Source organism: Carassius carassius, chromosome 42, assembly GCF_963082965.1.
Source record: "Carassius carassius chromosome 42, fCarCar2.1, whole genome shotgun sequence".
Classification (NCBI taxonomy): Eukaryota; Metazoa; Chordata; class Actinopteri; order Cypriniformes; family Cyprinidae; genus Carassius; species Carassius carassius.
In genome coordinates, this window is record NC_081796.1 from 17,212,881 (window position 1) to 17,240,726 (window position 27,846).

At 37.9% G+C, this 27,846-nt stretch overlaps 1 protein-coding gene across 1 annotated transcript; it reads left to right on the plus strand.

Annotated features, from left to right (window-relative positions):
• Positions 1–21,645: 21,645 nt before the first annotated feature.
• Positions 21,646–27,806, plus strand: LOC132124073 (uncharacterized). Its single transcript, XM_059534848.1, has 7 exons — positions 21,646–22,199; positions 22,462–22,755; positions 22,846–22,884; positions 23,050–23,301; positions 23,655–23,759; positions 23,932–24,168; positions 25,284–27,806. The coding sequence occupies exons 1-7, from the start codon at positions 22,166–22,168 to the stop codon at positions 26,630–26,632; spliced, it is 2,310 nt and encodes a 769-aa protein (XP_059390831.1). The 5' UTR covers positions 21,646–22,165; the 3' UTR covers positions 26,633–27,806.
• Positions 27,807–27,846: the final 40 nt, after the last annotated feature.

Sequence of the window (27,846 nt, forward strand, 5' to 3'; positions counted from 1 at the left end):
TTTACAACGATTAATAAACAACATAGTTATAGTTATCTTTAAAGTTATCGTTCTTGGTTTAAACATCCCTTTAGAATGATTATTAAAACATTATAGTAGTAGTCCTTGAATGTCCCTTTAAATGCACTTTTAAAATAAAACACAGAATTATCATTAATTCACGGCTGAACACTACATTTGAATTTCACTACAAATTTAATGATTCATTTTGTATAACATTATTCTAAATCAATGAAAAATGGTGAAACTAGATCACACATGCAAAAATTACATACTCTGAGTGGGATTATAAATGTGTTACAATTAAATTTTATACGTAGATATTTAATCTTTTTACTTTTTATTTCATCAAATACAGTAAAAGAGTAAGAACAGATACGTTATAGCTTCAGCTGGGTGGTTCCCTGACAGGATAAACTGCAAAGAGGACTAGACTTTATGCCTTTAAGTCTTCATACACAGAACTAAACCCAACTATTAGTAAAAAGAGCTCAAATATATTATATTTGCTTTATTGCAGCTTAGAAAAGTCATGTAAACAAACAAATTGTACAAATGTTAATGCATGCACACTACTGAAACATATAAATCACAATCCTATCAGCGAAACATTGCACAAAATCCTATTTCATGCTGGTATATACACAGAACGGCCTGCGCAAAGCTCTGTGATAATGTGCCCCGCCCTCTGTGACTCTTCATTTCCTGCTGTATTATTGCTGTTATTATTTTTCTGGATGGGAGAGTATATGTGTGTGTGTGCACGATATGCTTTTATTGTTATTATTCCTTGTGTCGTCAAAACTGGGGCGTGTGTTGCCGTGGCGCAGTTGGATTGGATCGGCCTGTTAACTTTCTCCAGATGCGGCTGACTGCAGTAATTGGACCTGGAGCCCTTGAAATCCCAGTGTCGCTCGACTAGGCTCAGAGCAGAGGAATTGGGGGAGCATTTCAGAATAACCCTAACCTGATCTGGCCTGGACTTAACTTGGGTTAATGAAATCAGGAATGTTTTCATTTGCATCCTGTTTGCAAAAAATAACAATGTGGTTTTAGCATTTTTTTTTATAATGCATTCTTCAGTTGGCATGTATTTGTCATTGTGTCTCCTGTGTTTTTATGGGTTATTTTTTATTATGAACTATAAGGGCTTAATTTTTTGACAGAAAATATTGTTTTAAAAAAACACTTTGAAACTTCAAAAACATCTTGGCAACTGACTGAAATTGGTTAATAGTTAAGTTAATAATTTAACTAAAATTATTTAGACTAAAACTGAAATAAAAATGAAGCTAAATAGACATTTTAAAAATTGACAAAAGCACATAACAAAACTTAAACCAAAATTTAAGTGAAAACATAAAAACTAATTTTAATAAATTTAATATTCAAACAGTACATAGATAATATTAAAATAACACTTACTCTAAAATACATTCATGTATTAATTAACAACAAATAAACAGGATTAAAAACAAGATAATTTGTATATAATTAATTTTTCATTATTTTAATAAAAATGTCATTTTGGACCCTGTTGACTTTATATAGACAAAAAGAAACATTCTTCAAAATATCTTCTTTTGCGTTCCACAGAAGAGAGAAAATCATACAATTTTAGATCAACATGAGGGTGAGTATATGATGGCAGTATTTCAATTTTTTGGTGAACTATCCCTCATTCAGCATTTAATTTTCAACATTGCTGGTCAGAAATAACCTATCTTTGACCATTTTTGAACAATAAATGATGGTGTTCAGTGTCGAGGGGCTGTGATAGGAGAATAATGTTTTGTCCGTAATGGAAGACATCTGGTTTCCAGGTTAGATGTCAGGGGAGGTTAAAGTCCGGAAGATTTAAGGTGGACTGCAGAAGGTATTAGAGGGAATTAAAGACGACATATGCTGGAGATTTAAGGTGTCTTCTATCTTTTTCAATTGACGCACCTGGTTTTATCATCCACATTCCCTGCCCTCCTACACAAAGTTCTCTATCTTGATTCCTGTCTCTCCTGTGCTGCCCCTCCCTGTCTTACCCTCACTCTTTCTCCATTCCTCCACCCTTCACAGTTCCTGGACTCTGGGCTTGCCAGATGGTCATAATTAACGAGGAAAACGATAGTCCCCATGGTCCTCTGGTTCTCCACTACACTGACGGTCCACTCCCAGTGTGTGTGTCCTCCTAGGTGAATAAATGTAGCCTTGTATCTGTGTATATGGTTGTGTACCTGAGTGAGTTTGTGTGTGCGCAGACCTCTGTAAATCTACCTCTCTTCGTACATGTGTGTGTACCTCCACTCTTGGACTAGGTTTCTATTTTACTCAATGCCTCTTTATGTTCAATGTCAGCAATGGAGCATGATCTCACCCGGTACAAATAACAGGCTCGGAAAATGATTTCTCACAGATCCTCATACACAACCTGGGAGCAAAAGCTCACACGCAAGCAAAATTACCTTCTTGACAAATCATTCAATCTAAGTGCCGGCCATATGCACCCAGGGCACTCATAGGCGTTTTTTTTTTTTTTTTTTTTTTTTTTTACAAATGTTTGCACAATGCTTTAGCTTATAATTTGCACAAGTGAGTGTTTTAATGTTGTTTTTCAGGTATGGAGTTACAGTTTGTAGGTAATATACACATTTAACGTCTGTTTGGAATATGTATGAATTGTGAATGTTCTTTTGTGTTGAGATATTTAAGTCCTGTCACGGAAACCAGTGAAATGCCATCATAATAACATCTCGGCACGACTTCCCGAGGCCCTGCATTGTAGAACAGTCCGACCATTCCAGAGAAACTCGACTGATAAGAGACCCTCTGATCTCTATCTGTCACTCATAGCCAAAGGCAGGGTTACACAGACCATCGTAAATAAACACATGGAAACTAAATCCCATTTCTCTTACATTACCTCTTGACTTTCACTCTCTTTTTGTCACACACACACACACACACACACACAAGTGTTAAATGAACATACAGAGACGATTAGAGACTGGTAGAATAGCCTGAAACACTTCCTAGACAAACATTTTGACTGATTACATTGTCACCGGAATTATTTGCTTCTCATCAATTCTCTTAACTTGTGGGGTCCCACAGGGCTCAATCTTAGTACCAATTTTGTTTTGCTACCCACACACTCCTTTTAGACCATTTTATAGATAATGGCAATATCTTTGAGAAGTGAAGAAGTGAAGTGACATTCAGCCAAGTATGGTGACCCATACTCAGAATTTGTGCTCTGCATTTAACCCATCTGAAATGCACACACACAGAGCAGTGAACACACACACACACACACACTGTGAGCACACACCCGGAGCAGTGGGCAGCCATTTATGCTGCGGCGCCCGGGGAGCAGTTGGGGGTTCGATGCCTTGCTCAAGGGCACCTAAGTCGTGGTATTGAAGGTGGAGAGAGAACTGTACATGCACTCCCCCCACCCACAATTCCTGCCGGCCCAGGACTCGAACCCACAACCTTTCGATTGGGAGTCCGACTCTCTAACCATTAGGCCACGACTTCCCCTTGAAGTATATTGTTTGCTATTGTTTGCATATTGTTTGCTATCATTCTCACAATATGATAGAATATACAATATATATACACATATTTTTATACTTCTAATTACCACAGTGTGTAGTGTCAAGTAGCACCATTAGCAGCGATGTTTCAACGATGATACCCTGCATGGGTTGCACAAACAGAGGTTGAATTCAACATGAAACTGAATTTGCAACCCATTTTATTGACATTATGTTGACTTTACAATGTTCATATCCAAAAGAAAAAGACCACACTCAATCAAATAATACAGTTCTTCTTCAGTTTGGCCACTGTTAGAGGAAGAAAACAGAAAGAGAGAAAACGAGAGAGAGATCAGAGGGACAAAAAAGGAAGTGAGAGAAAGAGAGAGGGGTGTGTAATAAGATGTAAACAGTGATGTAAATATTGTGTTGTGCTCTAGTAACAGCTCCTTTATGAAGGCTGAGCAACAGACCGCTCAACTGTTTATTTTCCTTCCAGACGGACGAGTTCTTATCAAATAAGCAGACAGAGTTACAATGTGCTGTCCAACAACAGGCTTCATACCCACTCTGGTTCTGCCCAACTCTAACTCAGTGTCACAAATCAATGCTGTTTCCCAAAACCACACAAAAGCCCATACAGCCAAACAAACACACACAAACAAACACACAAACACACTTACAAGATACCTATTTTTTTAACGGAGCCCATACTCAGCGTACAAGTGTCAAGCATATAGTCCACATGATTTCAAACAGTTGCTTAAATGAAAACGTTACTGTAATATGCAAACATAGACTTACATAGAATTTAATTCTATTTTAATTCTACATCATTGAATTCAAATTTGATTCCTGTTTTGTACCTACCTCAATATATAAGATTGGAAGAGTACACAACCTTGCTACACACAGAAATTATATTTATTGAAATCATGAAATGGGACTTAAACGAAAATATCATCTTAATGTACAAAATTATACTTAAATGTGCAAAAATTACTTTAACTGAGGGTAAAACATAGAGCTAGAATATGAGGTGTTGTTTTACCATAGCCAAAAAAATTAAATGTAATTTACTATATAAATGTATGTATGGTAAATATATGTATAATTTTTCTGGGAGAACTTTATATTTATTTTCCACAAAAAAAGTCCATAGGTTCCAATGTACTGTGTTAATATGAAGGTATATATATATTTTTCGTATAGATTTTTTTACAGGTGTTTTCCCCATGTTTTGATTTATGCACTGTATATTATGTTGTGTTGGTTAAAGAAAATGTCTTTAAACTCAACAGAAAATGTCATGCTAGAAAACTAACAGTACCTTTTCTGTTTTTCATTCTTTTAGTGTACGACAGCATATTCTTTGTAACTATTTACTAAAAATCTAATCACACACTATGTATTTGAATTAAATTCAAATGAAATGTTTTATCAAGTCAAATACAGTTCAAATTCATCAATTCAACTGATGGCCAACCCTTACACACATAAATTAAACAAAACGTTTTTTTAAAAATTACACAAATGACCCAGAACTCTATAACTCAAACATCATGTTCCTCACACACACCGTGGTTCACCAAATCCTCTCCCAAACACACACACACACTCTGTTGAGAATATGCATCAGTGCTGTCACAGTGTGACACATATCAGGTCTTTTCCATGTAACCACTGCAATCAGTGTAGAAATAACAGTATGATAAGGGATGAGAGCTTGGAGGAGGTATTCATGAGCCTATCAGGGTAGCCGACTGGAGTTTGATCTATGGGTTACAGAGTTAAAAAGGAGAGTTTTGGACTTCTTTTGTACCATTACTCCCCCTTCCTCTGTCTTTTTCTGATAGGGGTCCTAATCAGAAACACCTGGTACACAGTTTTCTTCCTTAAAGGCTTGTAAAGGCATTTGCACACACTCAGTTGCACACACTCACACTCACTTTTTTTCAGTCACAGTAAAGCGACATTTTAAATGTTATGAAATGCATTAATCCGACTGAAATTTTAAAGTTAAGTTTTTTGCTTAGTCTGTCATAAAGTGACTGCAGTTTGGACATAAATTTACCAGACAATAGCATTCAGTGTTGTGCGCATACTCTGACAGATGCTGACACTCAGATATGGAGATCGTATCTCGTCTTGTAAGAACTCATTGTAGTTTGATTATAACTATATACTTGTAAACAAGCTAAAAATTATTCCGCAACTCCCTGAAATGATTGGCTCTGATTGGACAGTTGCAGGATTTAGCAATATAGAGTGCAATAGTACTTTTTCAACACATTGGTTTCCGAAGTATTTTTTTGCATAGGGATCTCTCCGAAGTCTTTGTTAATGATTTGTAAGTGATAAACCAAACCAATCAGATACGAGGTGAATCACAACATTGCAAACTTTTATTTGAAGCCAAAAATAAAAAAATCCGACATAGATGTGTACTCATGAGGTAAAGAACTACAATCAACGAAGCATAATCAAATTAAAAATGATTGAGTTACAGTGTTTATATAATTATCTGTTCAGTGTGTGTTTGCATATTAACATACACACACTAAGTTGTGAGAATAAATAAACACGCCACCGCCATAGCTCACATAGCCATATTATCTCAGAAAAGACAAACTGTTTTTTTTTTTTCCACTGGTTTGATTCATACTATACAACTCACTATGACCCACCACTGCAACACCCCCCACCCCATCCCCATCAAATCCACACATGGCTCCAATAAGAAAAGTTACTTTTAGCAGTTTGCAATTTATTCCAGAATCTGATTACGGGTTTTGCATGTGATAGACGCTCTGGATTTATTTGGATGGAACGTGTATCCATAAACACAGAGCAACAACTTTATGGATTAACACTGTTTACTCAAACACCTCGTCATCCAAACTGGCCTTCTGTGAGCGTGTGTGAGTTTATGTGTGTATGCATGAGTATGTGTGTTGGTCGTGTTGATTTTTTACTTTGGAAGTGTGAGACTGCCATCATGTCCACAACAGCCCTGTGATTGCAAATGTTTCAAAATGGCGAGCAAGCAAGGCAAACACAGGCACTTTGTGGAAACAGTGACTTTGAAGATAAAAAACCCTCACAAAAATAATGTGCGGTCTCTGGAAAGCCAAAAGAGAACCACACACTCACACACTGACTCAAACTCTCTCATTCTCTTCTACCCTTTTTTTCATGCACTCTTAAGCGTGCACACACACATACACACACACTCATTAATCAAGGCAGACTCGGGAAACTGCTCCACTGAGCTCAGTAGAGGCCCACAAATGGGGGGCTGGGGGGATCAAAACCAAGACAAGAGCAGCAGACTCGCAGAAAATAAACAGCATAAGGAGAAAATGAGAAGAAAAAAAGGTTTAGAAAAGGAAGAAAAGAGAAAACACATTTTCCTTTGCTCCTCAACTCTGTGAACAAGAGAGAGGATCTTAACCATAAAAACCTAATGAACTAACAGTATGTGCGTGTGTGGGAGAGAGAGTGTGTTTTTACATCCAGAAGGTATGAATGAAATGGAGGCGAGTGTGTGTGTCTCAACCTCTCAAATGTATGAGTAAGTTTCATGTGTCCTCAGTAAGTTTGGAGCTGTACAAGATTGGCTTGAGTTAAAAGCACACTGCAAAAACACATACACTCCATTACATGCTTCAAAAGAAAATATATATAAAATAAAAATAAAAAATAATAATGTGTTTTATGTAAATAAATACCTGTTTTTTTCCAGTGCAGTGCTTTTTTTATCACATAAATATATAATTATTAAAATAAATAATATGCATAGACATGCAAACACACTTGCAAGTACATTCATACACACTCCATCTCTTATTCCCTTCTCCTTCCACCAGATACACACACACTCACAGACACACACTGCCTCTCAAGGGAGCCCTTCAGGGAGGGTCGACAGTCCTTAAAAAAATATTCCCCAAAGCTCTAATTAGAAAAACGATGGTGCTCGTTAATACCCCCCCCCCCATCTCCCTGCTCCAACTTGAAGGAAAAAAACCCAGAGAAAATCCTGTGGAGCTGAAGGCCTGCTGTCCCAATAACTGGGCCTAGGTCAGAACTCTATTTACCTACTGCAGAACTATCCACCCGTTTCCCGCTCTCTCTCTCTCTCTCTCTTGCTCTCTGCTTCTCACTTTTAACACATAAATACACAAACATTCTTTCTTAATCTTCTTCGCTTGTCTCCCTCTGTATTACCCTGTCTTTCTCTCTTTCGCTCACTCAACGTTTTAGTGCCCCCCTGGTAACCTGAGCCCAGGAGCGCCATATGTTCCTGCTTAAGAGTTTTGGGCCCAAATGTGAAACTCAACCCGTGCTGCAATACCTCCCATTTCTCAAGACTTCATTAAAAATAAGAATAAAAAATGCTGGCGTCTTTTTTCCTAACCAACACCCAACACCCCACCCCCATCTCTCTCTGGGCCAAAAGAAGTTGTAGAGCGAAAAAAAAAGGGAGTAGAGAACACAGCCAGGAGATTCTTGTGGCTTGTTTTATTTTCTTTCTGGTACTGTGCCTGGATCCGTTGGAAAACAGACAGCTAATGATCATAGCCGGACTGAATCAGACTGTGTCAGCTTATCTGTGGAGAGATATAAAAAAATTAACATTGCAAGTCACTCCTTCCTCTTCTCTAAACCAATGCCTCCTTCTAGTGCCATACCCCATAACCCAACCAACCATTACTCTGCCACAGAGGCTCTCATTAAATGTATATATAGTTATAGTCCCAGTGCCGGAGATAGTTCAAGCTGTTTTTCACACACAAAGAATGTGTAATACTCCGATATGAAGTAAGAACAGCCTTCATTTGCTGAGGTGGATGAACTGTGCCCAGCGGGATGTTTCCGATTTCTCATGAGCCAAAGCACAAGTGGATAAACATAGTACAGAAAACACAGAGTCAGAAACATCGCATATGTTTGAAATACATATGTGTATGTCAGAGATGGTATGAGGACAGGTAATGCCATTTGTTGAAATATGAACTGAAGAAATTGCAATGCTCAACATAACTGCTGTAAGAAAGCAAATCCTGCCTCGATTAAAAGAGCAAATTGCTATATTGGAAAAGGCATTTGTTCTTTATAACAGCCCTAATGGTAGATGCACGCAACACATATAGCAAAAAAATAAAAAATAACAAAACAAAATTTCATGAAAACCCAAAAAATTTACAGTTATTTGACAGTTACAAATAATTACATTGTCTGTGAATTCGTAAAACACATAGAATATAATGTTATGTTATGTTATGACAAATATGTTAAATTTGTTATGGTGGTAGTCTACTGTATATATTACACATTTTAATTATTTAGGGAATAGTGCATCTGAACCTTAATCTAAATAGTTCTGTCTTAAAGGGTCATCGGATGCAAAATTCACTTTTGTTGATGTTTGAACATAAATGTGTTTTCAAAGTGCGTGTAAACATCCATCCTATAATGATAAAAATCCACCCAGTGGTTTTTTTTAAATCCCTATTTTAAAATCCCCTTTCTCAAATCAGGCTATTCTGAGAATCCTGTCAGAATAATGTAGTTCTCCACAGACCACTCCCACAATAGTTGATTGACAAGGCCATCTTACCTTTGACCCGTCCTGAGTGAGCTGTCTGCTATTGTGTCGACTCCGGTGCAGGGAAAGACAAGAATGTCTCAGATTAAGCAATTGAGGTGTTTTGTTGTTGGATGTAACGATGAACATAAAAGTCGTCATTTACTCCTGACATCTGAGCCGCTGAAGACGCAGATCGCCTTTCCTAATATGTGCTAGTAAGCAATTTTCATGGCTAAAGTAAACAGTATTGATCATCACCCCAAAGAAGCGAGGGACGGGGTCTACAGAGTTCATTAGCATTTAACGCAAAATGGACTAGAATTGCTTGCTAAAAACAGAGCTCATTTTGACAGGGTTAAAAAATATGTTTTTTACACCACGATTGAGAAATTTTAACCAAAGTATGTTATAGATTTTTCATTAAGACCATAAAGAATCATATCAACTGATATCAAATGGGCATCTGATGACCCCTTTAAATCAGAAGATATTTTATATATATTTGAAGTACACAAGACATGTATGACCACTTGAACTGAATCATATTTTTTTTTTTTTTGATAAATCACTTGGAGGGGTTAGATCAACCAGTTAGTCAGACTAGCTTAATTATTTGTACATATCATCCAAGCACCACATTTCAAGCCATTTCTTATATACATTTGATTAATATAAATAAATAAATCTGCTAAATGCATACATTTATGTCAAAATAATTCCAGGTGCAGATCATCGGTCATCTGTCATTCGTGTTTATTCTGCCTTCACTTGCTATCAGAAATTTCCTATTTCCAACTTATGAAGTCATGATTATGAGCTTGTCATTTCAAGTGCTTTAAGTCAAGTCAAGTCAAGTGACCTTTACTTATATAGTGCTTTTAACAATACAGATTGTAACAAAGCAACTGAACAGCTTTATTTAGGGAAATAGTGTGTCAATAATGCAAAAAGGCAGTTCATTATTGAATTCAATGTTTTATCATCCAGCTCAGTTCAGTTTAAATAGTATCTGTGCAATAAAATCAACAATATCGCTGGAAATTAAGTGTCCCCAACTAAGCAAGCCAGAGGTGACAGCGGCAAGGAACCAAAACCCCATCGGTGACAAAATTGAGAAGAAACCTTGGGGGAAACTAGGCTCAGGCAGGTGGCCATTTCTCCTCTGACCAGACGAAACCAGTAGTTCAATTCCAGGCTGCAGCAAAGTCAGTTTGTGCAGAGGAATCATCTGTTTCCTGTGGTCTTGTCCCAGTGGCCATCTAGGAGACAAGGTCTTGACTGTGGATCTGTCTCTGGGGCTCATCTAGTTGTCCTGGTCTCCACTGACATTCAGGGCTGTATAGGTCCTGTAGAGGATACAGATTGGATCTGGTGGTTACGGTGACCTCGGAATAAGACAGAAACAGACTAATATTAATGTAGATGCCATTCTTCTAATGATGTAGCAAGTATATTGTGTCTTATGGGAAGTGTTCCCGTTTCCGGTTTTTCTAATTAATGCAGCCTAAAAATCCTTTAATGGATTTGAATATTAGAAATGTTTAAGTGTGTTATGTGTAAGGTATTTAATCTAGATTTAAACTGCAAGAGTGTGTCTGCCTCCCGAACAATGTTAGGTAGGTTATTCCAGAGTTTGGGCACTAAATATGAAATGGATCTGCTGCCCGCAGTTGATTTTGAGGTATTATCAAATTGCCAGAGATTTGAGAATGCAGCGGATGTGGAGGACAATTTTAAAATATATACAATGTTTGATATGGAGCCAGAGCAGTGTTGACAGAACCGGGCTAATATGGTCATACTTCCTGGTTCTAGCTGGTGCATTTTGGACTAGCTGGTGTTTGTTTATTAAACGTGCAGAACAACCACCCAATAAAGCATTTACAATAACCTAACCTTGAGGTCATGAACGCATAAATTAACATTTCTGCATTTGACATTGAGAGCATAGGTCATAATTTAGATATGTTTCTGAGATGGAAAAATTTAGTTTTACAAATGCTATAAATGTGGTTTTCAAAGGAAAGGTTGCTATCAAATAGCACACCTAGGTTCCTAACTGATGAAGAAGAATTGACAGAGCAGCTATCGTCTTAGACAGCATTCTAGGTTATTACATGCAAAGTTTTTAGGTCCTATAATTAACACCTTAGTTTTTTTCAGAATTTAGCAGTAAGAAAATACTCCTTATTCAGGTTTTTATATCAACTATGCATTCTGTAAATTTTTCAAATTGGTATGTTTCTCCAGGTCTCGAAGAAATATAGAGCTGAGTATCATCAGCATAACAGTGAAAGCTAACACCATGCTTCCTGATGATATCTCCCAAGAGTAACATGTAAAGCGTGTAAAGTAATGACTCTAGTACTGAGCCTTGAGGTACTCCATACTGCACTTGTGATCGGAAAGAATAAAATGTAGCATCATATTGGTTGACTATCATAAACATTCACATTGCTGAACATGTAGCTTGCTGATAATTCTGGAAGTTTGGGGGGAAGTAGTGGTCTAATGGTTAGAGAGTTGGACTCGCAATCAAAGGGTTGTGAGTTCGAGTCTCGGGCTGGCAGGAATTGTAGGTGGCGGGGGAATGCATGTACAGTGCCCTCTCCACCTTCAATACCACGACTTAGGTGCCCTTGAGCAAGGCACCGAACCCCCAACTGCTCCCTGGGCGCCGCAGCATGAATGGCTGTTCACGGTGTGTGTGTGTGTTCACTGCTGTGTGTGTGCACTTTGGATGGGTTAAAAGCAGAGCACGAATTCTGAGTATGGGTCACCATACTTGGCCGTATGTCACGTCACTTTTCACTTTTTTAAATTATCATTCATATCTAGCCTATAAATACATTAGGCCTACTTTAGCAACAAGACAAATGACTGTAGTCATTGTGAGAACAGCATTGACAGCAGCAAATGGTTGTCCACTAATGTTTAAAGATTATGACCTGCCCAACACAGAAACTCTGGTATCAAAATTATTTCAGAATTTCCTAGTAAAAAATACAAGTTGAGAGGCGTTCATGTCTAATTTCTGAATAGGAAACTCGTGCTTACGATAATTCCGATAACATGTGAAGGCAACATAAGTCCAGGTGCGAATATAATTCATTTTCAGCCCACAGGACACAGCTTGAGTGCGCACACATTCACACTTTGAGCGAGAGCAGAGATTTGCAATTGCAACGGACATGATTTAAGTGACCGTGCACTCATCGATATTTGAGAGGGCGCGTCCAGTTTTGTCTGAGATCATATCAATGCACTTTTGTGCTACAACAGTGCGTGTTAGTTTCTCGTGCATATGCGAACATCTGTGTATTTTAATTTTTTTTGCAAAGGTCCCTTTTGGGGCTCCGTAGTTCAGTCTTGAGTTAATGCAAAATGTATTGGTTAGTATCACAGTTTTTGCAGAAATATTAAGCAGCACAACCCTTTTAAACATTGATAATAATAATAAGAAATGTTCTTGAGCATCAAATTAGCATATTAGAATGATTTCTGAAGAATCATGTGACACCGTTGAATGGAGTAATGATGCTGAAAATTCTGCTTTAAAAAAAAATTCACTTCAAAAAGTATATTATATTCATTCATTACACACAGACTGATATATTTCAAATGTTAATTTCTTTTAATTTTGATGTTTATAACTGACAACTAACGTAAATCACAAATTCAATATCTCCGAAAATTAGAATATTGTGAAAAGGTTCGATATTGAAGACACCTGGTGTCACACTCTAATCAGCTAATTAACTCAAAACACCTGAAAAGCCTTTAAATGGTCTCTCAGTCTAGTTTTGTAGGCTACACAATCATGGGGAAGACTGCTGAATTGACAGTTGTCCAAAAGACGACCATTGACACCTTGCACAAGGAGGGCAAGACACAAAAGGTCATTGCAAAAGAGGCTGGCTGTTCACAGAGCTCTGTGTTCAAGCACATTAATAGAGAGACGAAGGGAAGGAAAAGATGTGATATAAATAAGTATACAAGCAACCGTACCCCGGAGAGGATTGTGAAACAAAACCCATTCAAAAATGTGGTGGAGATTCACAAAGAGTGGACTGCAGCTGGAGTAAGTGCTTAAAAACCACTACACACAGACGTATGCAAGACATGGGTTTCAGTTGTCGCATTCCTTGTGTCAAGTCACTCTTGAACAACAGACACCGTCAGAAGCATCTCGCTTCAAAAGTACTGGACTGCTGCTAAGTGGTCCAAAGTTATGTTCTCTGATGAAAGTACATTTTGCATTTCCTTTGGATATCAGGGTCCCAGAGTCTGGAGGAAGAGAGAAATAAGCAAAGGGACTTTAGCTATACCATCAAGGCACTTTATTTGGACTTCAAAGTAGGAATTTAGCCAAGACGGCCTTTAATATAGTGGGTGGATCTCCATGGTACTTCACGAAGATCAAGTGCAGTCATCGTGGCTAACACTATCTGTATGCGTATGGTTTTTCCCATAGGCTGCCCTCCGCCTGTTTCTCTGTGGTGATGGCTCATTAAGATGTCTTACTTAGGCTGACAGTGTTATTTCTGTGTTTGTAGCTGCAAGTGAGAGGCTCTTTCTGTGGCATTCGTCTTGTTGGCTGCATGAGGGAGCTGGAGAGAGGGGGAAAGGAGTAAAGTGCCTTTCCAGATGTGCTTTTATGGGTCTGTTAAGGTTGGGGTGGGGGTTAGAGCTTGGGTAGGGGTTACAGAGTCGGAAAAAGGAAAATAGGAGCCAATTATAGCGCCAAGTGTGTACTTGTTTGTGTGTGTGTGGAAAAGTAGAACAGAAATTACTGGCATAACGCACTCCGTTTTATAGGCTCAGGTGTATGGAGCATATGGAAGCACGAACAATAAGAAAATAAGACATGTAAGTTCCTGCAAAGGTGTACCATTGCCTTCATTAGCAGCACCTTAGAAGGCAAGTATGGTTAATGGTTAATGTGACCAATGTCTTTTTACATTTTTTACATTTTACAATCGGAATGCCTGCCATTCCCAAAGTTCCATACATTCCCTTGCATGTTTGTTCATTAAATATTTTGGCTGAATATGCTTTCAGCGACCAAGAAAAGTAATCTCAGCTGCATTTAAAGCTAAAGTGTTTTTCTGTTGAAATACTTTATCTTATCAAGTTATAAGTAAGCTATTATAGGCTGAATTCCCTACAAATGTAAGAACTGTGACTCCGTGGTATTTTTAAAATACTACTCTTTTTAAGTATCATGGTTAGGGTTATGGAACTCAGGAACTCTGGCTCAACCAATGGTTTGAGTTTCACTGACCAATATCAGATGGGGAGACGTTGTTAATGTTGTCAGACATCAGATTTAAATGTTTGGGGATACCTGTTTGGAAACAGTCAATTTCACTGCGCTAGGGACACTGAAATTATACATTTCAGCTTCAAAATATTTTTTGTAACATTTAAATAACTTCTGCTTAATTTACGCACTTATTTTTCCTCGCAACAAAATAGTCACAGAAAATGCATTAATAAATAGATAATAATAAAAAAATTAAAATTAATCCATCATCCATTTATGCTCAAAACACTCTTCACAAAATTCTTTAAACATTCAGGCAAGGCCTGGTCAAGCCACAACTGAAAGTTTACACGTTATTGCAGCTATATGCATTTCTCTGAATATACATTTTGAATGGAAATTTAAAACACATTCTCAATTCAGTTCTGAATAGCACACAGCCCTGATGTCGATGCATGTGAATAAATTCATAATCGCATAAATCAATCAAATTGTGCATGTATATGCATGTCTGATCTTTTACAAACCCACATATGTTTCCCGCATGTGTGCAGGTACATTACTGTTTGATCTTCGGATCTGTGAGGGGGGTAAGAAATAGTGCTTTGGTCTGTGAAGTATTAGCTTCAGGCATCCATGAAAGAACATGCACACATGGCAATAGACGAGCCTTAAACGAGCATGAGAATGTGCATCAGCCAGGCCTGCAACTTGTTAGTTATGATCATTAATAGTCGTGTGTTTACTGGCAATGCCTTCAAAGTGCTGCCAAATCGATTTATCCAGGTCTCACCTGCTCTGAGTGAGAAAGAGGAGAAAGATCAAAGAATTCCCCATAAGCACATGCCACCTTCGGTTATGCAACCCTTTCCCTCTCTCCCCTAAACCCTGAGAGCCGACTGCGGAACTGCATCAGAACCAGATGTGTCCCCATGAGTTTAAGTATGTGTCTGTAGATTAGGCCATTGGGCCGGAGTCCACTGGTGTGATGGGGCCGGCGTGACCCCTCGTGACCTCAGAGCCTGCAGCCATGCCGACAGGAAGGGCTCGCAATTGGCTTCAGCTGTGACCCGCCTCTTCGGAGCTCATTAAACAAACTGTTTTTAAAGGCTATATGGCTTACGCTATCATTAGCACGAACACTCTGCAGCTGAGAGGGTCGGGAGGTGTGGGGAGGAAGGGAGAACTGAAGTAGCGCAAAGTGAGAAACAGCAGAGAAGAAAAAACTAAAAATGTGATGAAGGGAGAACTGTGCTAAAGTTGAAAGAAGATGGAGGAACTATATCCCAATTTTAAATACTATGCAATATTATTTTTAGTGCATTTCAAATATTAGTACAGTCATGTCTAATCTTATCAAAATGGAAATTAACTGAAGTAATTTGTTTACTGTGAACAACATTACAAGTAACAGTTAACTGAACAGGACAGAAATAGCAAAGCTGGTTAATCACAAATGCGACAGTATATGTTTCCAATAGTTCAATACTTTTTTAATAGTTTTAAAACAGCAAGGAATGCGACACTGAATCTCCCATAACACTTTCAAACAATTTAAACCTGTGAATATATATATATACACTTCTGTATAAGAGACTTCTTTCAAAAATATTTAATCAATCTTACTGACCCCAACTTTTGAATGGTAATACTGTATAAACTACCATTCATAAGTTTTAAAAGACAACTTGCTCATCAAGGTTGCATTTATTTGATCAAAAATACAGTATATACAGCAATATTTTTACAATTTTAAATAAGTATTTTCATTACTCTTTAGTGTCACACGATCCTTCAAAAATCAATCTAATATGTGGATTTGATGCTTAAGTAATATTTCTTATTATTAGCAATGCTGAAAACAGTTGTGCAGCTTAATATTTTTGTAGAAACTAAAATACATCTTTTCTAAATTTTTCAATAAGAGATTTCAAAAGAAAGGCTTTTATTTGAAATATAAATATTTTGTAAGATTATAAATGTCTTTGTTTTCAATACAATCTTAGTGACCCCGAACTTTTGAATGGTAGTGAGTAAATATATATATTATTTTTTTATTTTTATTTTTTTATTCTTATGCATGTAGCAAAGTATAAAGTAAAATCACTCACAGTCTCTAACACTAACATTATAAAACATAAGCTATATATTTAAGAAAAAAGATTTGGTTTTCATTGGAACACTGTTCAGAGACTGGTTGTGAGGGATCAATGAATGCGAGTATGTGTGTGAATATATATTCTCCTGCCATACCTCTTTTTCTGCTCTGCCATCACTGGATTTGACCACAAGTTCTCTCTTTCACATGCCTGTCCATTCATTTTCCCATCCTTTCCACTCGTCCCTCTCTTTCCCTTTCATCTAGGATGAGAAGCAGCTCCCCTCTGAGCTTATAGAGCATGTTTTTGGCAGTTGTGTCCAGTTTGTGTATGTGAGTGTCTGCGAGTTTGAGAAAGGAAAAAAGAAAGGGAGAAAAGGAGAGAAAGACAGAGAGTTCTGAGTGGAAGGACCTGCTGTGCTAGATTAATACTGGATGCTCTGAGGGGGGCTTCCCCCATTCATTACTGACTGATGCCCATACCAAATTGATTTATGGAAGCAGCCCTTAATCAATTATGTGTGGAGAGAGAGAAAAGAGAGAAGAATGCACGGAGAGGCCAATAAGAGAGCACAGAGAGGTAAGATAAAATAAAAGATGTGAGGAAAAATGGGGCAGGGAAGTGTTGATGTAGTTTGCCCCTGGAGTGCACCATGGTGGGATGTTGAACTAAGCGATGTGGTTAAAGCTGGTTAGCTACATTGTGCGGTTGCGACGTGTTGCTGTTTGTAAGGGGATGTTATTTTTCAGACAAGGTTTAGAGTGTTTTGCGTTGAGTTTGCTCTATATAGTGGTTTGCAGTAACTGGCTGTATAAACAGTTCTGAGGATTACATGTATCCCTCCTGAACTGTGTGTTTGTGCATCAAGTGCTCAAGGAAGCCAGTGTCGGTGTGTCACAGAGAGCACTTGAAGCTGCAGGTTTGAGTGGTCTATTTGATGAAGCTCTGTTTACAATTCGACTATTTCACAATGTAAACTAGGTTTTTCTAAAGGAAGTGTGAGCGACTCACCTCACAACTGCTCGGTGGTTGCTAGGCTGTTGCTAGGGTGTTCTCTGAGGTTACTGGCCTGAGTGAACAGAACTGGCACATAGATGGATACTGCAGAGAAAAATTTCCAAAAAAAAAAAAAGAAACAATATATTTTAATATGTTATGTTACACAATAGGATATTATATTATGTATTTATTTAAATGATATTTTTACCTTGTTTCTGGGTGTTTGCCTGGTTGTTTTCAGTGGTTGCTAGGCCATGGATGGGTGGTTACTAGGGTGGTCTTTAAGGTTACTAAGGGGGAAAAGTTGGGGTAGGGTTTATCTGAAAAAATTTCACTTAGAAAAGGATAGTACATTTCACAAAAGAAATGGGAAGTAACACATTGAATTCAAAATGAAATTGAATTAAAAAGTAGAAAGATTGAATTACATTTTTTGTTTCATGTACAACTCACACATTTTTTTTTACAGTGTAGTTGAACACTGCAGAGGAAAATAATGACAAAAACCCAATTTACTTTAATATTGTATGTTAAACAAATGTTTTTGTAATTTTACAATTTTCTAATAAAAAAACACAAAAGTTGATAGGATGTAATGAAGGGTTTTAGGACATTTCTATGTGGTAACAAGGGTGTTTTAGTTGCTAGGATGTTCTGGGGGGTTGTTGGGTGGGACAATGTCAGAAGACTCCACCCCCAAATGATATTATTGTCCTTAATTTTGACTTGGGTCCCACATTCAATGTTATGATTTTTTTTTCACCCGTTCACAGGGCATAAATCTTAATTCTGATCACTTAGAAAAGTAAAAGTACACCTTTTTCTCAAAAAGCTGCATGACTTGAGGTATCTGTACCGTAAACGGTGCAGGGCGCGTTCTAAGCCAAAGCTGAATCATTTGAGTAATGGGTTTGTTGAAATCCTTCACTCTAAGTATGCGCAATTCTAATAGTGATGCTCACTTCCAGAGCACTTTACAAAGCTCTTGTTAAGCTAACTCTGTAATGCATAATATGATATAGTTATAGGGAAAGTGTGTGTGTCCACATTTATGTGACAGACAGAAAAGTGGAGTGTATGGAGTGTTTTAAATAGCTCTTGTCATGCTGCTTCTATTGTCTGCTGGAGAGGGCAAGGGGGTGCATGAGTAGGGGGCTGTTCACACTGTGAGCCCGTTTCTCCGGCCTGTCAGAACTCTATCTGAGACTCAGCCGGAACTAATCAACTCCAATAGGCCTCCCCACTACCCACAATGCACCGTGCCTCGCTGGGGGCCGGTCAGTGGGTACAGAAGGAATGAGCGAGAAATGAGTGAGAAAAAACTCACACACACTTCTGGTCTACACACACTGTTCGATGGCCCGCACGGCACACAACACTCCCACTGTCTCTCAGTGCTGTAATAATAAACACTTGCAATAATATTTTCACAGCAAGCAAAAGCCGACCTCAGATCACAGCTCCGCACAGCTGCGGCGGACACTTGCCTGGACACACACGCAAATCCATGTACTCTCACACACACAATCAGATATGAGCACATAAACTGTAAGACATATGCTTCGGGGTAAAAACATCATATAGGTAATTCAAACATCTTTATCAAGGCAATTTGTTTGTTCATGCCTTAAAATGGTTTACAAGACTCATTTCTATTAAGATATCATTACTTAGTAACAGATTTTATGTGACCTCAGGCCAGTTTGTTGCTTGCTATTGGTCAATGGTCAGTTTCAGTACTGCTAAAAGTCTTTTTATTAATATTAGTATTATTTTAAGAAACTAATACTACTTTTATGCAGCAAGGACACCATAAATGTATCAAACGGAACAGTAAAGACATTTATAATGTTTAAAAAAAAACTTTCTACTCATCAGAGATTCCGAAAACATGTATTACTGTTTCTATAAAAATATTAAGCAGCCAAAACTATTTTAAACACTGATAATTATTTATTTTTTTCAGCATATTAGAATGTTTTCTGAAGAATTATGTTACACTGAAGACTGAAGTAATGGCTGAAAATTCAGCTTTGTCATCAAAGGAAGAAATGAATTTTTAAAATATATTATTACAGAAAACAATTATAAATTGAAATAATATTTCACAATAATATTTTACTGTATTTTTGATCAAATAAATACAGCCTATGTAAATTTAAGAGTCTTCTTTCAAAAACATTAAACAATCTGAATAATTCCAAACTAAGATTTAGGAAAATCCTGTTTAAAATAGTTGTAGATGGAGTATGGCATATCACAACACAGGACATGTCAACTTTCTCAAAGTATATTTACATTTGACATACAATTTTAATCCAATCCACTCAATGCAAACCCATGATTTGGTCGTTGCAAGCCTTATGCTCTGATGTTTGAGATCAAAGGAATGCTTATATCATGCCAACTACACAGACAGTGCTAAAAGTAATAAAACAACTTACAAAAAAGAAAATTTTCAAGGTGTGAGCATGGGAAAAATGAGAGAAATTCCCCTTATAACTCACACACACAGAGGTGGATTTCCTCAATCACGACAGAGTTATAACTGCCCTCTGCTGGGGATTTACATTCATGCATCATATGCATATGATGGGAATAATGGCAAGAGCATTGACACAGAAAGAAAAAGGTGAGAGGGGAAGATAAAATAAATGAATAAAATGTTTATCTTATTAATGTTTATATAATTTGCACATTATCATTACCATAAAATATGCTTATATCGACAAGTCAGGCAAATGTCAAAGTTTTATGGGTTTGTTGAAATCCTTCACTCTAAGTATGTGCAATTGTAATAGTGATGCTCACCACCAGAGCACTTTACAAAGCTCTTGTCAAGCTAATTCTGTTGTGCATAATATAATATAGTTATAGGGAAAGTGTGTGTGTGTCCACATTTGTGTGACAGACAGACAAGTTTACACGAGTGACCAAACCATCCATCAGAGTTTCCTATGTGTCACTCTTGCCAAAGAGGATATTAATTGCGTCAAGTGCTGATGAAAGAGAAAATGTGAGTGAATATACTTCACTGGGAAGTGAGAGGGTGTTGTGGCTCTTGATGAAAGTGAAGTGGGGGTAGATATAAATGTGTTAAAGAAGAACCAGCCAGCATCAACCCCCACTCTCATTATAAGAGCTCCTCGTTGTTTTAAACAAGTGTGCAAAAGAATTTGAAGGCATGAATTAATTAATGTGTATTTAAGCCTGCACAAATGTTTTTTTTTATAAGAGGTGAGGGATGTTATTGTGGGTGCAGGTTAAGAAATTCATACGTTTTCTGTGTTTTGAAAAGTGAGGAACAATAAACATGAATTAATTCACATTCTGTTACCATTTTACTAAGTGCTCACTCATTTTTAGGAGTGATAAAGAATTGTATTAATTTGTTGAAAATAGTTGATCAGTTATTATAATGAATTGTAAACACACTTATGTCTCCATATGTTCATTTATATGGACTGCAATGTTTATTCAGTGTTCAGGAGTGTGTGCGTGAGTGGAGGGGTGGGGGTGTAGCAGACCTATTGACTCCTGAATGGATGAAATAAAGACCGGCACATGGGAATGAGCTCTTGGCTCTTGGCGGGGACGGAGCATTGAGATGCACTGGTGTGGGATTAATCCTCCATTCAGCCTCTCCTCCACTCCTCCATTTTTGACACAAAGGGCCCCACCCTGTGTACGGAGGGTTTCTGTGACGACCCCTAACCTGGCATTTTGCACTTCTATTCCCGAACACTTTATGAGTGCACACAGTTACTTTGTTCAATAATTACTTCTCCTCATATCCCCTCATTTCCAAAACGTTTGGCGATATTACATAGGGTAGTAGTGATCATTGAAGTGGCCCTCGGTGTATTAAGCTGGAAGAGGAAATGGATGCATACAATCAAGATCTCTTTACATTTCTATTGCACATTTCCTGGCGTTTCAATTGAAAGTGATTTACAGAGTGTAGGGAACTGCTCTCATAATAACCACCAGTACAGTATAGTCTCCATCATTACACTGGGACATTAGGAAGCACAGGTTGAGCGCCCCTGCTGGCCTCATTAATAACTCATCTACCTTCAATAGTCTGTACAGGTGACGTCCTGTTGGTGTCACATGATCTGACCAATCGACAGCTGTAAAGGCTTCTGTAGTATTTATTAATATTTTGCATTGGCTTTTATATTTGTTTTCATTATAAATGTATAGCTTTAATTTATTAGCTTTTTATTTATTAGCGGTCACGCCCCAAATATTTCAGTCACAGTTTCGATCCTGAGACTGCATATTTAATTTCAAAATCAGCCTCTCCAGTCAAACGGAATCTTTTATGACCGTGGGAGTTGAGGTTTTAAAATCTGATTGTCAGTATGAACATTTGTTGACTCGGACTTGAAGCTTTCACCACTTCCAGGAAGTGCTACACTGAGGAACTGCTCGAGACGCTTCATATGAGAAACTTCATTCAGCCGATGCGTAAAGTATATCATTTTTGACATAAAGTGCCGCCGAGTGACTTTTGTCCACCTCGATTCCAGCTTCTACAGTCAGGATTTCTATCAAGTGAACTGATATGAAACAATGAATCGAGTGAGATCAGAAGTGAAACATTTAAATGGACGTGCCATAGTTTGAAGATGATGAGTATGAATTATTCCCATGTAACGTTAGTATTGTGATGGCTTCCTCAACCGAGAGACCCCACAATTCAAGTAAGCTTATGTCTATCTATCTATCTATCTATCTATCTATCTATCTATCTATCTATCTATCTATCTATCTATCTATCTATCTACCTATCATACTTATATTAAACGTAAATTTGGCTCATATTTTGGTCCATATGGCTAAACTTAGACCTAACCTGATTCACTGGAGAACTGATAATTCAAACTGACAGGAAACATTTGTAAAAAAAATCTTTGAGTGTTATTTGCGTGAAAAATGCCTCATCTTACCCCACTCTCCCTGTAGGAGCAGAGGAGAAGCGAACTGTGAAGGCCCGGCTCCTGTCTTCACAGATGCTTCTAGTGGATGCCCTCTATCACCTGGGCCCTCTGCTAGACAGTGTTATATCTGCAGGGCTGCTCTCTAGAGAAAACCGGTATGAAATCGAAGCTGAGCGAACGCCGCCCAACAAAGTCCGAAAGCTTCTGGAGATTGTTGATGCACAAATGGACGAAAGTGGTGCCTCTAGTTTCATGGAGTGTCTGAGGAAATGCAAGAAACATTACCCGCGTCTACGAACCTGGTTGGCCTCAGAAGATGGTATGCGATGACTGAAGTTGCATTGTGTCTTAAAAACATAAATGCAGCAACATAACTTAAATACTAAAATGTTTTGCGCTCTCATAATAGATCACTCCCAACCCCCAGACATTAAGCAAGGTCCAACAGGTAGGACACAGGATTTTCAGTTTTACTTTATATATATATATATATATATATATATATATATATATATATATATATATATATATATATATATATATATATATATATATATATATATATATATATGTAATGTGTCCCATTCCTCACCATTGTCTTGTCTCGATGCAGAACGTCAGCTACAGGTCCAGTTTAATGTTCTGTGCTCACGCTTGGGCTGTTCTGTTCTGCCGGTCTCCTACGATCTCTTCTCCAGAGGCGTCCTGACTCAGCTGGAACTGGAGAAAATCCAAGCAATACTCGTCCCAACCCAGCAAGCACAAACTCTGCTGTCCATCTGCCTTAAGAAAGGAGAAAAAGCATGCACAGGCTTTTACACAGCGCTACAGAATGAGGACGAGCAACTTGCTGAGGAACTTAATAGTCAGTACAACTTTCCTGGCAGAATCTGGAGTGGAGATGCATGCAATATTATAATCTAAATGCATGTAATACTGTACACTATTGGTCACATTTTTTTTTAATATAATTTCAGTAATAATTTGAAATTGAACATTTGTAACTTGAAAATGCCTTTTCTGCTACTTTTGATTAACACCTTGCTGAATAAAAATATTGTATTTATGGTATTAACTTTATGGTAGTGTATCCAGTTTCCACAAACAATATTAGCACAGAAAAGTAATGAACATCAGTTGGAACTCCTCTAATATTGTTTCAGCCAGAAATTCATTCACGTGTTATCACATTTTCTTTGCAATCTTCTTATTTTTTAGTAAACAGTTTGGCTGAAGACCTTAACAAAGATCCTGAAGGCAGCATCATTCCGATAGCAGTGGAGGAAACTAGAGGTCACTTGAGAGGAGCTTTACATCTGTCAGGTAGTTCACATTTCAACATTATACTCATTTTGTTGAAAACTATGAGAGACTGAAGAAATATTTATGGCTGGTAAATGTTCTCAAAGCTAAAAAAAATCAATTTTGGTTTCCAGAATTCATCTAAGATCTAAGCTTTCTGAACTGATGTTGTCCATGTCTGATTTCCCATCAGGAGGCCTGCAGCAGGTCATGACTCAGCTGGGCTTGACTGTGGGGGATGAGATTAGGTTTAATGTCTGTGAGGTTGGTGTGGCAGTGGGTTTGCCGCGCCGGACGGTCAGAGAGTACCTTCTGGAAGGGGTTGGCATTGAAGACTCAGCCCAGCTGGAGGCCCTAGTGTCCCTGTATATAGAGAAGACACAGGACGCTGACAGACTCCTGAGCAGAGTGACACAACTCAGCCCTCGGTGTAAGTGACACCCAATCCATCTCAGACTTAACCTCAGATTCTGTTTAATAAGTTATATAAAGCAAATATTTAAGTAAATAACTATTCTCTTGTTGTTGTTGTAAACCATTTTTCAGGAGAGTGCATCTTTAACTGAACTGTTGCATTTCTGCTTCCTTTATTTACTTTGTGACTAACTAAGTCTTACTAAGTCTTTCTCTGGATTAAATAAAGATTACTTCATCCTTAGAAAGGCTTAGTGATTGCTCAGCGATGACTTTTTTTCTTCTTCAAATCAATTTATGTAAAATGTGCCCCTATTATGATATATATATATATATATATATATATATATATATATATATATAAATTATAAAAAAAATATTTTTACCAACATGCAGAAATATATTAATTAAAATATTTAATTATATAATTATATACATTAAATAATATAAAAACTAAATATACTTTTTACCTTAAAAATATACTACTGTTCAAAAATATGGGGCCAGTATAATAAAAAATGAAATTAATACTTCTAATCAAAGATGCGTTAAATTAAGACATTTAACACATTTATAACGTCAGCAAAATTCTATTTTGAATAAATGCTGTTCTTTTGAATTTTCTTTTTATCAAAAAACCTGAAAAATGTGTCCGTCATGCCAAAAAAATATTAAGCAGCTCAATTGTTTTCAACATTTATAATAAGAAATATTTCTTGAGCACCAAATCAGCATATCAGAATGATTTCTGAAGATCATGTGACACTGAAGACAAGAGTAATAAATGCTAAAATTACAGCTTTGTCGTCACAGGAATAAATTATATTTTTAAATTAATAAAACAGTTATTTTTAATTAAATATCTGACAGCATTACAGTTTTAACTGTATTTTTGATCAACTAAATGCAGCCTTGGTGAGTATAAGCATCTTTCAAGAACATTAAAAAATTGGGTACCAACCCAAACTTTTGAACAGTTGACAAAAAAAAAAATTGTGGTTAAGATTTTACATTCACATCTATTCAGGCTGTAAAGAAAACAATATTACTTTTTACTATATGAGCAATAAAATAGTACAGTATTTCAAACCATATGAAACTATCATGAATGGATCTGCTTGTCATCTGTAGGGGTCCAGCTCTCAGAGAGGGGATGTCTGCTGTTGAGGTTGCTGCAAAAAGCCGAAACTGTTCTCCGCAGCGGTATCCACAGTCACCGGCACAGCTGGGACCACCTGCACGATGAGGACCACTTACGCAGCTGGGACCACTTGTGTCCTGATGACTGCACAGATCAGCGCACTGTGTGGGCCATCTTCAGCTTTCTGGTGTGGGACTGCATGGCAGAGGTTCTGGAGGAGCCGGAGGCGAAGCCTAGCGGAGGCATACTAGGTATGATCGAGCAGCTGAGCACCAGCAGCAGAGTGGAGGCCGCACTGCTGCAGGAAATGGAGCAGTGCTGGACCGACGGGGACGCTGAGAGTCTGCTGCAGAGTGTGAGAGTCCTTGCTCAGGTGCTACGAGACCTGCATCCCCTCCAGGAAGGCCTCCAGCTGTCCTCTTCAGTTGAGGGGTTGTTTTCCTGCATGCCCAGCAGGGTAAACCGGGTCACTTCCTTCCAGGGGGTTTCTGTGCGGGTCATCCGTAAAGCTCTGAGCAGCATGGTTCCATCCTCTGCGGACCAGGACTCAACTCTTCTTTCTAGACAGTACTTGGAGGTGTGCGTTCGAATAGCACGTCTCCTAGATGTAGTGCAGCCCAAACGAACCACTGTTGACTTTTCAAATGCGCCCATTGCTACGGTCATTCAGCATGTGCGGTTTGTCTTGTCAAATCCTGCTTTTAACTCTGAAGCTTTTGACGCGGGAGTTCGCCATCGCTTACTTTCAGTGTTGGAGTTCAATCCTGCGCAGCTGGGCTTGGGCTCTCTCATGCAGCTCCACCAGGAGACCCTCTCCGAATGCCAGAGCTACTTACAACTTGGCGAGCACCACAACTTCCAGTTTATTCTCGAATCAGTACGAATACTTGGTCCCGCGAAGTTGTTTTCTCTCAGCAGGGTTCATGGGCCTGTCGCTATCGACAATGGTGTGGAGGAGGTCCTTCGTTTTATCACATCAGAACCCACTTCATTCCTGGTACGACTGCACTGCCTTTGCTATGAAGAAGGAAGGGGGCACTTTAAGGTGTGTGCACCACGTTGTGCATGTATGTATCTGCTCAAGGCAGAAGGGCTGCGTGACATGCAGTGGTGCGGTGGCAACGTTCTGGCTGAGGTAGGCGGGAAAGTGTGGGTCAGAGAGGGAGAAAGTAATGGCTGGGATGAGCTCCAGGCGCTGGCTCAAAGACACTCTGCTCAGCTCAAGGATGAAGGATGCTGCTTTAAGGTCGAGACCTCTGGATTGGAGTGCGAGGTCAAATTTATATACAGGAGTGGAAGGCTATGGGCGGTGCCACATAGGGACTGTGAGGTAGTTTGAAAATACGGGTAGCTGACATGGTGTTGCAGTGACAAACAGTGTCACATGTTGTACTTCATTTAAAAGTATTTGAAAGGTTTTTTTTTTCAAATTTTATACACTTATAGAATAATGTTATAAATAGAAATGAATTTGTAGAATTTGTCAAAATCATAAAAAAAGAAATAAAACTGAACATCCCGGTACATGATATTAAGGGGAAAATATATATACATAATGGCCACAAATTAAAAAAATCTTATGTTAATCTTGAGTACCTATGGAGTGGTATTGCATCCTTCATATCTCAGAAGAGTCTAGTTTTATCAGACTTATAAAAGATAGATACAGCTTTACGATTCTCTCCAAAAACAGTCGGGCTCCTGGAGAAATGCTGTGGGCGGAGCTAAAGAGTGATGAGCACGCAAAGCTTTTGTGTAGCAATCGTATGCAAACGGTGACATCGACATTAAACATGAAAAAAAAACTTTGACTTAACATTTTATGTTTATATAACATTTGTCAACAAAATACAGAGAACAAAGACAACCAGTGCCCATAAAAGGAATTCTGCCCTTTATGACATCATACAGGGCCATACTAAAAAAAAAATAAAAAAAACTTTCAGAAACTTACACAAACCCTGAAGGAGTATATATGGGAAAGAAATACTCCGTCATGCATCCAACTCCTTTTTTTGAAACTTTGGCCATGTTTACCATGAGAATGCAACTGTAAGCAGTGTAAATGTGTCCGAATGTATGAAATAGCATTAGCCCTCCCCTTTAAAGCATTCTGAGGTATTTCTAACTTCTGCGTATAATATCAGCTCTTGTTAGGTGGTTTACTGTACATGGTGCTGTGCAACTGAAAATCAATAATCAGTTAAGAATAATTTACAGAACACTTTAACAGATTTGTTTCCATGCCAGTGTTACGAACTGAACATTGCTTGAGCATTAATTGAAATTATGAAATGTTAATTTCTACTGTTTTGGTTACATTTTGGCTGCTTTGCTTTTTCACAGTTCTCAAAAAATAAAAAAATAAGTCTATAAAAATGTGATATATATATTAAAAAACACAAAGAATTTAATTATTCAAGATTTATTGTGGAATTATCCATTTTTTAAAAAAAATTGTTAGAACTAATACATTAAATACAATTGAACAATCAATCAGTACGCATGCATGATATTTTAAATATTTCACATGAGGATTAATGTAAATTCATG